Genomic DNA, 12,158 nt, shown 5'->3' on the forward strand with positions numbered 1-12,158 from the left:
CCCTACAGGACTGGCCTACCCCGCTGTCGTCGTGTCGCACCCGTTGCGTGGCCGCGACTTGGTGGTAGCCGTCCTCGTCTCGCTTCTTCGGTGCCGGCGTTCGATGCGCGCGGTCACTCCTTCGACGGCGTGGGCTCCGCGCGTCCTCACTTCTTTCCTTTGTGGCTACCCCCTGGTGGCCGCTCTCACTGGAGGTCCTTGATGCCGGCGTTCGACGCGCGCGGTCATCCCTTCAGCGGCGTGCTTCCTCGGTGGCTATCCCCTGGTAGCCGCTGCCGCTGGAGGTTCCAGGTAGGCTCGGCCGAACGTAGCCTTACGGGGCCGTCGAGACGAACCTCGACGGAGCGTGGACACTGGCCGCTGGTGCACCTAGGATGACGGTGCCGATGCGAAGTCGGCCCGCTCCCGCCCAGGCTCGGATGGCGTGGTCGATGGCCTGGCCGCGTCACCCTGGCTCGTTCCGTGGAGCTCACGTGCTCCGGCCGGCTCCTGGGTGTCGGCCTCCCGTTGTCTTGCCTCCCCGTTCTTTGTGCGCCCCGCTTTTATACCCTCTGGACTCTCTCGTGGCGCACTCCCATTGGCTTCTTGCTTCTTCCCTGTCTTTATATGGTCATTTCGACACTTGTCCCATGCGTGGCCTTCCCTGATTGGCCGACCAGTGCACTGCCACGTTTGCCCATGATTCCTCGGTGTGTCGGCGCTGGCGCTTGCTGATTGGCGCGCACTTCAAATGGCCGTTCCTTTGCTCTTTTAAGTGCGAAGCACTTCTTCGTCGGGCCTACTCCTGCTTCCACCGCCGTCCTCCGTCCGCAGCCTAGCTCGGCGCGCCAGCCAGGCCACTACACTATATAAAAAAAAAACAGCACCCGGGGCCAGGTTTCGATCCGAGGACTTTGCGGCCGCAGCGCGACGCTCTACCGACTAAGCCACGGACGCGACGGTGGTATGAGTGTTAGTAACGCGCCTTATATCTTTAACGCATTCAAACTACGTCGTCAGCGGCGTGCGTTGGCGACTCAGCGGCGTTATAGCGGCTTGATAACTGCGTGGTGTACACGTGATACTACAAACCCGCTAGTTCTGCATTCTCTCACGTGACTGCGCCTCCTCTCCCTTCACTCCGGTCGGCGCTTCGCAGCTGCGGTGCGCTGCGGTGCGGTGCGGTGCGCTCCTCCTCTTCCCTGGCCCCCCGCTCCCCGCCGCCGCGGTCCCTTCTTTCGAGGGAGAGGGGGCCACGTTCCCTGGTGAAACAAGAACCACGGCCGCTGTACCTTGCGTGCGCTCTCATCCAGCGGCCGTGCAAGAACCATATGTGGCGCGCGCGCGGACCCCGCCGGTGGTCCCAGTTGACAGCCCCCGGCGGCGGCGGCGCGCGCTTTGCTTCGTCCATTCTCCCGCCACCAAGATTTCCGCCGAGGGACAAACGAGGGGTGTTAAGCCGAACGTGATCACGAGGGGGTGTTAATGTAACTAACGGGCAAAATGCCACCAAACTTCAACAAACTCCCCCTCATAGCATCACCCCGTGCTTCGCACTTCCTCATACTCCCCTTCGGGGAAATGCGGGGGAATTTTTTCCTCGTTTTTAAGGGGTTTTTGATGCGTCCACCTCTCAGGGGGTGCCCTGACACATGACACAGTTGTTGTGAAGTTTGAACTGCCCGCAAATACCAGCAGTTCTGCACTATACACGGGCTGTTTCGCGCGGGGAAGCTCTATCTGCTGAACAGGAAACTTCAGCAAATCTGTGCGTTCTTTCGGCGTGTCACTGTCCAGTGGTCCAGAAGAAAAGTGACAAACCTCACGGTCCGAGCTGCACAACGCCGTCGCCCAGTGCTCTCCGTCTGTGAAAGGGGGGAATGGGTTTTGGGCGCACTGCCACATGCAGTGGTCTTGCGTACCGACGGACCCGCAGTCGCGGCACTAAGGGGGGGGGTACAAAGAAGGGTAGACGGAAAGATGGATAACGAACATCCAAGCCAAGGGCGTAGATTGCGGGATTCCACCCACGGTGCATGAAAGCCGCCGAAGGAAACATCCCCCCATCCCCACGAGGTTGAGTCCTCTCTACTAGACCAGTGCGCCGGTCAGAAATCGCCGTCGGCGGCGCGGCGGTATTCCCACCCCCGGCGCGGCGCGTCACGGCGCGGAGTCACCAGATCGACGGCGGCGTGGCGCAGAAGAGCGGGAACGGGAAGGGGGGGGAGGGGGAGGGATAGATTTGAGAGTGAGGGGATGAGACATGTGCCCGCAAAAAAAAAAATCAGGGCGAGAATACAAATCCCGGGAAATAACGACTGAAACACGGAATAAAATGATGAAAAAGGAAGCACCGTGTGACGCCCTACATTTACTTTTTTTGCACTGCAATGCTTAATCGGCGTATACATTAGCACACCTAATGGCAGTAATAACGTCAACGGAGACCATTGATCGAACCGAACTACAAAACTCTAAAACGAAAATATACAGGAAAAATTCCCCCGCATTTCCCCGAAGGGGAGTATGAGGAAGTGCGAAGCACGGGGTGATGCTATGAGGGGGAGTTTGTTGAAGTTTGGCGGCATTTTGCCCGTTAGTTACATTAACACCCCCTCGTGATCACGTTCGGCTTAACACGCCTCGTTTTTCCCTCTGCGGAAATCTTGGTGGCGGGAGAATGGACGAAGCAAAGCGCGCGCCGCCGCCGCCGGGGGCTGTCAACTGGGACCACCGGCGGGGTCCGCGCGCGCGCCACATATGGTTCTTGCACGGCCGCTGGATGAGAGCGTACGCAAGGTCCAGCGGCCGTGGTTCTTGTTTCACCAGGGAACGTGGCCCCCTCTCCCTCGAAAGAAGGGACCGCGGCGGCGGGGAGCGGGGGGCCAGGGAAGAGGAGGAGCGCACCGCACCGCACCGCAGCGCACCGCAGCTGCGAAGCACCGACCGGACTGAAGGGAGAGGAGGCGCAGTCACGTGAGAGAATGCAGAACTAGCGGGTTTGTAGTATCACGTGTACACCACGCAGTTATCAAGCCGCTATAACGCCGCTGAGTCGCCAACGCACGCCGCTGACGACGTAGTTTGAATGCGTTAAAGATATAAGGCGCGTTTCTAACCCTCATACCACCGTCGCGTCAGTGGCTTAGTCGATAGAGCGTCGCGCTGCGGCCGCAATGTCCTCGGATCGAAACCTGGCGCCGGGTGCTGTTTTTTTTTTATATAGTGTAGTGGCCTGGCTGGCGCGCCGAGCTAGGCTGCGGACGGAGGACGGCGGTGGAAGCAGGAGTAGGCCAGAGTAAGAAGTGCTTCGCACTTAAAAATTATGAAAGTTAACTTACGTAATAAAAAAATTCACACGCATTTCCCCGAAGGGGAGCATGGGGAAGTGCGAATGCGCGGGTGATGCGAAGGAACTCTTCTTGGCCAATCGCCCTAAGTGGGTATGTGGTGGGGTCGCTTTCGCACTTAAAAACCCTAAGTGGGTATGTGGTGCGGGCGGACGGACGGCGGTGGACGCGTGATTCAGGGTCGCTTAAGATAATACTGATTGTGGAATTAAAAGCTATTTAATTCCACACTAGCCTGGTCAAAGTTTCAATGACTTGTGGGCTTGGCGCCTCGCGATCCCGATGTATGCTATAGGATTCAACCAGGGCTTCAATCCAATCTCGGTGAGGTATATTTGTGTACAGAGAAGTTACATCTATAGTTACAAGGAAGACGCCATCAGGGATTTTTATGTTGTTAATTTCCCGTAGGAAGTGGTTAGTATCACGAAGATATGCCGAATGGGTAGCGAAGGAACTCTTCTTGGCCAATCGCCCTAAGTGGGTATGTGGTGGGGTCGCTTTCGCACTTAAAAACTCTTCTTGGCCAATCGCCCTAAGTGGGTATGTGGTGCAGATGGACGGACGGCGGTGGACGCGTGATTCAGGGTCGCTTAAGAAGTGCATTCGCACTTAAAATATAAATCTTATGTCCGTGACCATGGTGACTAAGAAAAACATCAACTTCAGGAAAGCTATAACAGACTTCCAGCCGACGCCATCGTTCGCCTTTCTCCCGCTACTAACGAGCGCTCGAAGATATTTTATAAATTGCTAGCAGTTCAGCCACCATCCCGTGAAACATGAATCCTGCACTTGAAGGGCTGATATTCTGGGCTTTCTGGGCGACATTTTATGCTCGTCCCTCCAAAAACGAAGGCGAAAATAAGAAAATAAAAAAAATGTAGGAATCGCGAATAACAATCTTGAAAACGGACGAAGTGCGGAACGCCCTGCGTTTGTACAGAAATGCTTAATTTATTTGTTATAATCATGTAAATGAAGATAATTGGTCTAAATTTTAAGAAAAAAAATACGGCAAAAAACATAATTAGAAAAAAGAGCTTCTCTTTCAAAGAAACCAAGCGTTTCGTTTCAACAGGAAATTTGTGAACTGGTACTTTTGTAAATTCAAAAGGGACCAGTTCACAAATTTCCTGCTGTAAGGAAACGCTTGGTTCCTTTGAAATAGCTCTTTTTTAGAAAACAGTGTTTACCCGGGATAAAAAATCTCCTGTAAGCTACTCTGCTAGAGGAGGGGAAAAAGCAAGAATGCCCCAAGAGGGAAGAGGGCAGAATCGGGATATAAGCTATGAGAGGGATTAACAGAATTAGTCAAGAAAAGTGTCAGACTGAAAAGATGTAAAGCATGTATTTAACCCGGTGTCGCTGCGGTGTGAGAACGGAAATGTTAGGGCTAGGTGCTGCTGAGAACAACGACAGGGTATAAAATGGTTGTTACTGGCACATAACGTACGTGTGCAATGTTGCGTAACAAGATTGATCTAGTGTCCATGTAGGCAGCGCAGTGGCGAAAATAATACTCAATTGTCTCTTCCGGAGCAGTGTTGTTGCACCTGGTATCAGGTGATAGTCCAACGATCTCTATTGATGCACGCAGCGTTAAGTCGGAGCTGATGAAATAATGTTTGAAGTGACGAGGGAGCTGGGGAGGAAGTCTTGATGACAGCTGAGGGTTAAGCGCGTAGAGACATCTATGGTGGTGAGTGGGAGGTGACCAGATCCAGTTTCTCTCTGCAAGGGCTTAGCGTTTGGCCTAGGCTGAAGCGTCGTGTTTGGTAAAAAAATTACACCATCTTCTCACGTAGGAACCCTTCAGGGGATGCAAAGCCCTGTAGTAGCGTGTTTATTGGTTATTAGCGTACGACACGTGTAGTAGCGTATTAAATGTCGTCTTTATTTATCGAGTAGTGGGGAACGTTTTTCGGCTTTCGTTCTCGAAGCCAGGAATCCGCTGTTCGACGCTGGCGTTTCGAAGCATTGTCACGTTGCCGAATGCCATCTTGATCAGCTACTCCCCGCTGGCGTTTCAAAGCGGCTTCTCGTTCTCGAAGCGAGGAATCCGCTGCTCGACGCGGCCGTTTACGTTCGGCGTCGCGAGCTCTCCTCTGTGGAGCCTTGTCTTCGGAGGTGCTCGCGTTTCTGACAGTGTGCTGGCTGGCGCTAGTTGATTGATTGTGGGGTTTAACGCGCCGACGCAACGCAGGCGATGAGGCGCGCCGTAGTGGAGGGCCCCGGTTTAATTTTGACCACCTGGGGATCTTTAACGTGCGCCGAAATCTCGTACACATGGGCGTTTTTGCTTTTCGTCTCCATTAGAAAAGCGGCCGCCGCGGCCGGGAATCGAACCCGCCACCTCGTGCTCAGCAGCGCAACGCCTTAGCCACTGAGCCACCGCGGCGGGTCGGCTGGCGCTAGTTGAAGGTGTGCCAGCCAATTCACTGACGGAATCGCTGGCGCCCATTTGCAGTCATCGGAGGGTGCAGTACCGAAGAAGCAACTGAGCCGAGCGCGGACCGGTTTATTTGCAGAGCAGAGGGAGTGGAGAGGAGGAGCAGCGCGCGCTAGCGCACAGGTGGTGTGGAGAGGAGGAGGGGAGAGAGAGCGGCGTTATTACAGCTGTTGTAGAGAGGAGGAGAGGTGCGGACTCCGGACGACAGAGGGTCGACTAAAAGACGCTTCGCATTTAAAATGTTTCGTATATTTCGACAGGTATCGCCAGCAGAGGCAGCGTCACGAGCTTTATGGTTTACTCTTCGCCCACAGTGGCCGGGCGCCCACTGAAACACAATATGCCCGGCGCCAGCTGCGAGATCTTGAAGGTAGAGGGTGATGCCACGAACCATGCATTGGGTTTGTTTATGTATGTTTTGCTTTTACTGCCCGGCTGCGCCGGTTTGTGTTATCTGTGTGCCAAGGGAAGCACCTGTTCTATTCTTTATTTTGTTTCGCACGTGTTATCTCTTTCTCTTTTGATAGGGAGAGCGTTTCCAACGAACGCCAAGAGCCTAGAAGAACATTCTTTGTTCTAAAATGTTCTGGATGTAAAAACACGGGTCCAGAAACACTTGCGGCGAAAGATAAAAGCATGCACAGCAGACGCAGCGGTATTCGATTCGTCGACGCTCGCGTACGCACGTCACTTTGTTGAGTGCTGCTTCGCCGCCTGTCTATTCTTTGAGTTGTTAGGGGAGAAGAAGTTCGCTCCAATAAACTTGTTTTCCTTGAAGACAACTGCTTCGTCATTGGCTTTGTGACAATATCTTGTAGGCAAGTTTATACGTTCAATTACAGCGAACTAGAATATTGTAATAGTGGCAAAGGCAAGGGCATTTTAATGGGAGGCAGTGCGGCCAAAAAACCGGAAATCCGCAAAGGGCGCTGACGTCTATTACTAGAGGGTAAATAGTGTAGTGGATACAGTCACCGCCTGCCACTCGTTGTCCCTGGGTTCGAATCCCAGCATGTGCACATTTTTTCTTTTTTCGAAAGATGCAATAAAAGCAAATGCTGTGTGCTAAACACCGACTGATTTAATGCTTGTGTTGAATAATGACAACAAAAAATCTGCAGAACTTCACAGAATTGCCTAGTAATGCCTGGCGTTCTTGTGCCACCTGTGTTGAGTGGGAGTTCTGTGCAGCCAAATATGAGTTCAAATCCCGACGACTGCCCGTTTTTTAGGGGCGAAGCTCCTAAAGCCATGGGTCTGTCCATCCCTTGTGTCTCGTGGTACGTGACCGCCGCATGCTTTCGGAGATGTCGCAAAGTGGGCCGCGTTGCACGCGCAAGAACCGGCTGCAACCGGCAGCGCAAAGTCGGCACCGGGAGCGCGAGCTTGTCTGTGTTCGCCAACGGAGGCGCGAGCGCACGTGCACTGCGAGGGGGAGATCACGCAAGAGATCACGCCATGAACGCAGGCAGTCGTTCTCGGAGATCGAACGAGACGCAAGGACCTTTGCTCGTTTCCTCTCGCCTTGTTCGGGCACAAGTTCGCCCTAAATAAAAGTTCTTTACCGTTGTGTCCCATCCAACGTGACAAATTGTGGTGGAGGTGCGAGTCCTCGATGGCGCGAGGTTTTTCACCAGGTCTGGGCCTGGGAGCATTGACTCCGAAAATAAAAGTTGATTTGTTCAATGTACGCACACAGTCTTACGTCTTTCTTAATGATGTAATGGGCGAACCTTCACGGGAGAGTTACGGTTACCGATGATCTCCCCCTCTCGAGCTTCGCCCCACTTATCATCATTCATTCCGTGGATATGGCGTGACTTTTTTTTCTTTTTTAGAACCACATGAACACGAAAAAAGCAAATGCTGTGTGTTGACCACCGACTGATTTAACACTTGTGTTGACTAATGACAGCAAAAAAATCTGCGGAAATTTACAGAATTGTCTACTAATGTCTAGTGTTCTTGTGCCACTTGTGCTAAGTGTGAGTTCTTCGCAGACAAATATGAGTATGAGTAGCGAAAGTCGTTGGTTTATTTTTTTTTAAGTTTTGTTTGTTTCTGTTTTCGAATGATGCAAATTTTAGAGTTATAGTGATGAAGCACCTTTAGTTGGTTGATAATACTTTTTTTCCGAATATGCACGGCGTACTGCAGAGTTGGACCGTTTACGCTGTTTTTTTTTCGCATTTCTGACGTTCTTTTGCAGGCTTCTTAGTTTATTCTTCGGTTGTGGAAGGAAATGTACAAGATGCAAATTTTTGATTTTGTGAGATAATGCTTGTGTAAACTTTGTCTTTTATTTTTGTCTTTTATTTTCTTTTAAATGCTGTCCGGCAAATAATCCCCATTTACGCTGTTGTACAATTAAAGCTGTTTTTTTCGCCAAATATGCATTTCTGCGGAAATGCAGGGCGTTACACGGTCCTGGCTGCGGAGGTTCTCGGTAAAGATTGCTACACATTGCATTTTGGGCATGGAGAGTCGCATAGTCTTGCTCTCGGCCAAGTAGTTGAGTGGATCATGATATGACGGTTGTACGTGTTCCCCAATTGCCAATGCCGCTCTTCCCCTACCAAAGGCGCCTACTTGTAAGAGATCTGGGATATTTGAATGAACTGTTCCCAAGCAGCTTTCGCTTCTCAAAGTTGCGCTCGGAAGAAAATTCATCAACATTTCATACGACAACCTCTCATTCGGGATAGCCTACATTTTCTTTGGCATTCAAAACCCGCCTTCCTTATCGGGTTGAAAAGAATTGGAGGGAATGGAACACTGGGCCGCACAGCCTTCTTCGCGGCAATAGTGGCTCAGGGCACACGCGAGTTCAGGCTTATATGTTGAGCTCTTGTGACATGCCATAGCTGGCGCGAGCATTTTTTTCTTCAAGGACAAATACACACACAGCGTGATGGGCTCTACCTTATGGAAACATAGTTAAGCAAGGGTCGCCCTGTTTCCTGAAATTATTGGTTTTCTCGAATATGGAAGAAAGATTGGCACGCCCGTCTTTATGACGACCGAGACTTATTTTTTTAAAGCGATGCAACAAAAGAGAGCTTCGACTCCTACTTCACCACAGTTGGATCCGTCATCATACAAAACGTTCGTGTCAGCGGCGCAAAGATGTCTGCGCGAAGGGGCGCCAATGAACGAATCCAATGAAGAAAAACAAAAGGTGAAGTGATTACATGACTTGAAAAGCACATCGACCGCATAGCGAAGTTTTTTTTCTAAGTTTTAAATTGATTTCATTTTTAGTTTCGCGTTTCAATCCTGTTTAATATTCATTCTTATGTGCTGAATCATCTTTAACAGCCCCGAGTTCTCAAAGTTTGCTTCGCGATCTCCTTCCACCTTCTGGTTACAAATGCATTCGATCAGTCTCCTACACGTTACACCGCTGCTTGTTTCCTTAAGCCACTGCCGGGTTAAAGCACGTGTTTCAGGAAGCTTCGCGCTTCAACGCATTTGTAGCCTCTGGAGTCGCTGTAAGCACGCACGCGAACAAAAAATAGGTACACAGCCATGAACGTGTCGCTTTTTTTGATGCCTCGCGCTTTAAAAACATGCACATAAAGTTGGCTTTGCCGCATGGGGTCTTGCTGTGAGGGCATCGAGAGGGAGAGAGAAAATAGGGAGGGGGGGGGAAGGGAGGTTCATAGGGCCGCCACAACGTCCAGTGCACGCGACAAAGGGCACCAAAAATGTATGAAGTCGTAACGTAATACAGCTATGCTATGAAAAAGTACATACTATCCTGACCTTAAGTGGGGTTTAGGCATCTTGATCGTGTGCTCCATGCATATGGAAAAAAAAACATAGTTGTCCCACACTGAGATTCGAACCCAGGACTGCTGATTGAAAGGCGGACACTCCGTCCACTACACTATGTCCCGTCTAATATTCCTCAGCAGCGCCCCTAGCGGATTTCCGTATCTTCAATGGTTCTTTTGCTTCCCCTAATGTTTGCAAGCACAGCAAGCGTGGCCTTGCAGACGCCACCTGTTGAACATTAAATGTCCTATACCACGCAAATACTAGAACGACTGGTGTTCAGAAGTCAACGAAGTTGATCCTTAAATCTTCAGACTGCTAACGGGTCCTCCGCAGTGACCAGTAACGTCGGGCTTGCGACGTCACTGTACACTGGGAGGACCCGTCACCGACCTGGCCGAAATGTCAATGAAAACAGATTGTAGCAAGAGCAGTAAAATTTTCGACGACGGGCTAAGTGCGCATGGTGCCAGAAAAACGGAAATAGGTGAACACGCCCCAAGCCTTCACCTTTGTGTGCTTCCCCAATGCTCAGTTTGTTACGAAATGTTTTGTATGGGGGAACTAGTGTACAACGTTTCCCATGGTCACCCCAAAGATGCAAAGCGTTCAAAAATTATTACAGCCAATAAACATAACTTAAACGGCAGGGAGACACACTTAAAATTGTTTCGGCAAAAGGCTGCTATTGCTAAACGTTTGACGTTGTAAAAGCGCCCTCAAAGGCAGGAAACGTAAGAAAATGGTGAGCATGAGTTGCGTGGTTCTGGTCGTAATCATCTGTGCCATATTGTTTCAATATGTCCAAGGTGATCGTCTAATCAAAAATATTACGAAAACCTCTTTCATATGATTTTTAAACCGTAGTTGTTTCTGCCTTTCAGACACCACCACCGGGACATCGTCGGTAAGCATGAGCATTTTGAAACCATTGTATTCCTCAATTCGTTGCAGCAGAGTTCTACTGCCCTTACTGGATTCGAAAACAAACACAAAATTAACACAAGACTGGTTCGACAAACGACGCATCCAAACTGATGTTGCAGTTTTTCACAATGTTCTGATACAGCAAGATCGGGGTAAATGCCCTCACTCCGCCAGTGTTTTTGCCGAAGTTTGATTAGGAACTTGAAATTTTTCTAGCAAAAAGCCTTTTTTACAGTTTTCAAATTATGACAAGTGACAATTCAGCTTGTTTTGCGCCACAAACAAAAGTACTGTGGCCACCTTCGCTGCCTGTAATGTAGCTGAAACAGCATTACCGCAAGAAATAAATTAGGATTAAGAATCGGCCCGAATTCTCCAAGGCAGATGAAGAACGAGGTTTGAAATTGTCAGTTGAATTGAAACGTGCAATTTTAGTCTGCGGCTTCCCGCGTTCTTACCAACGTGCTTTGGTTGCCAGAGGTGTAGAGCATCGGCAAAAAAAAAATAGCGACCCTAACATATTCGTTTTAGATAGTTGACACGCGCAGCAAACATGAAAGTGCAATACTTGTTGCTTTAAAAATGGGTGCTCTGAAAGGAGGAGATAGCTGAGCAATAGCATTGTAGACCCCTCGCTGTTCCACCAGTTTCGCGTTTTTCCCATGATTTTCTTTCTTCAGTACCGCGATCTTGGGCAAAATGTTTTACTGAGGACGCACTTCAGCGCGCCGAGGCATCAATGAAGGGTAGGGGCGCTGATGGCTGTTGGCAGTGGCCTGTATCGCGGGCACTCTGTTACACCGACCAGGTTGCCAGATTGTGAATAGGCAGGCTGCTATTGCGTTGTGCCCCTTCACAAGCATAGGGAGTAGTCGTTTATGAAGCAGAGGCCTCCCATCAACGCCGGCCAGCACAACGATGATCAAACGCAGAATAGCCGTGTCAGAATTTTGTCAACCATCGAAGAGCCCAAAAAGCGGACATACCAGAGCTGTTGCCCAAAAAGTGCTAATTCGGAGTCAAGTTGCAAACGAACCATTTGACAGCACTTATAACGGAGCAAAAAAGGCAGTCTTCTTTGAGCCACGTGCACCTGCTTGAAAGGCGTGTCAGGTTCGTTAATAATACCAAAAAGAAAAGAGCGTTTTCAGCGAGACGTAGCGTTTGCATTTTAATCCTGATAGAGCCACACAACGGAAGGTGATAATGAAATCATGAGAAGAACAACCAACCACCAGCAAAAATGAAAAGGGTTCAAATAAAGGAAAAAAAATAGCAGTGGCTTAGCTCGGCTATGCCAGGATATACGTAGCCTGAGCTAAGGTCCAGCTGGTTATTCTTAGGTTTCCTGGTTGTCTAGGGTTAGCTGATTATCATGCTTACTGCTGCTAGAACCATTTCCAATTCATTCCAATCCAGTCCAGTCTATTCCATTCCTGTCTAGTGACTGCTGCTCGCGCATGCGCAGCACGGCTCTCGGAAAGCCAGGCGAAACGGCTATCAAGCGGCTCCGGCGCAGCGTCAGACTTGGCTATTCGCAACGGAGGCGCACTGCTGGGTACGCACCGGTGCCAGTGCGTCTGCCGCGGCCATGACGTCACTCCTCTGGAAGGCGCAGACCGGCGAATGTGCCGTACCGATTCTCTACACACCTCTACTCCAATTGGATTCGG

At 50.4% G+C, this 12,158-nt stretch overlaps 1 protein-coding gene across 1 annotated transcript in view; it reads left to right on the forward strand.

The window, feature by feature from the left end:
* Positions 1-12,158, forward strand: part of LOC144139989 (uncharacterized) — a 94,446-nt gene that overhangs the window by 37,958 nt on the left and 44,330 nt on the right. Inside the window, exon 2 of the mRNA XM_077672205.1 lies at positions 10,443-10,465. Within this exon, the coding sequence (XP_077528331.1) occupies positions 10,443-10,465 (23 nt within the window). The remainder of the gene's footprint in view (positions 1-10,442; positions 10,466-12,158) is intronic.

The sequence above is a fragment of the Haemaphysalis longicornis genome, unplaced genomic scaffold, assembly GCF_048455015.1.
Source record: "Haemaphysalis longicornis isolate Haplotype H1 unplaced genomic scaffold, Haemaphysalis longicornis Haplotype H1 scaffold_5, whole genome shotgun sequence".
NCBI classification, from domain to species: domain Eukaryota; kingdom Metazoa; phylum Arthropoda; class Arachnida; order Ixodida; family Ixodidae; genus Haemaphysalis; species Haemaphysalis longicornis.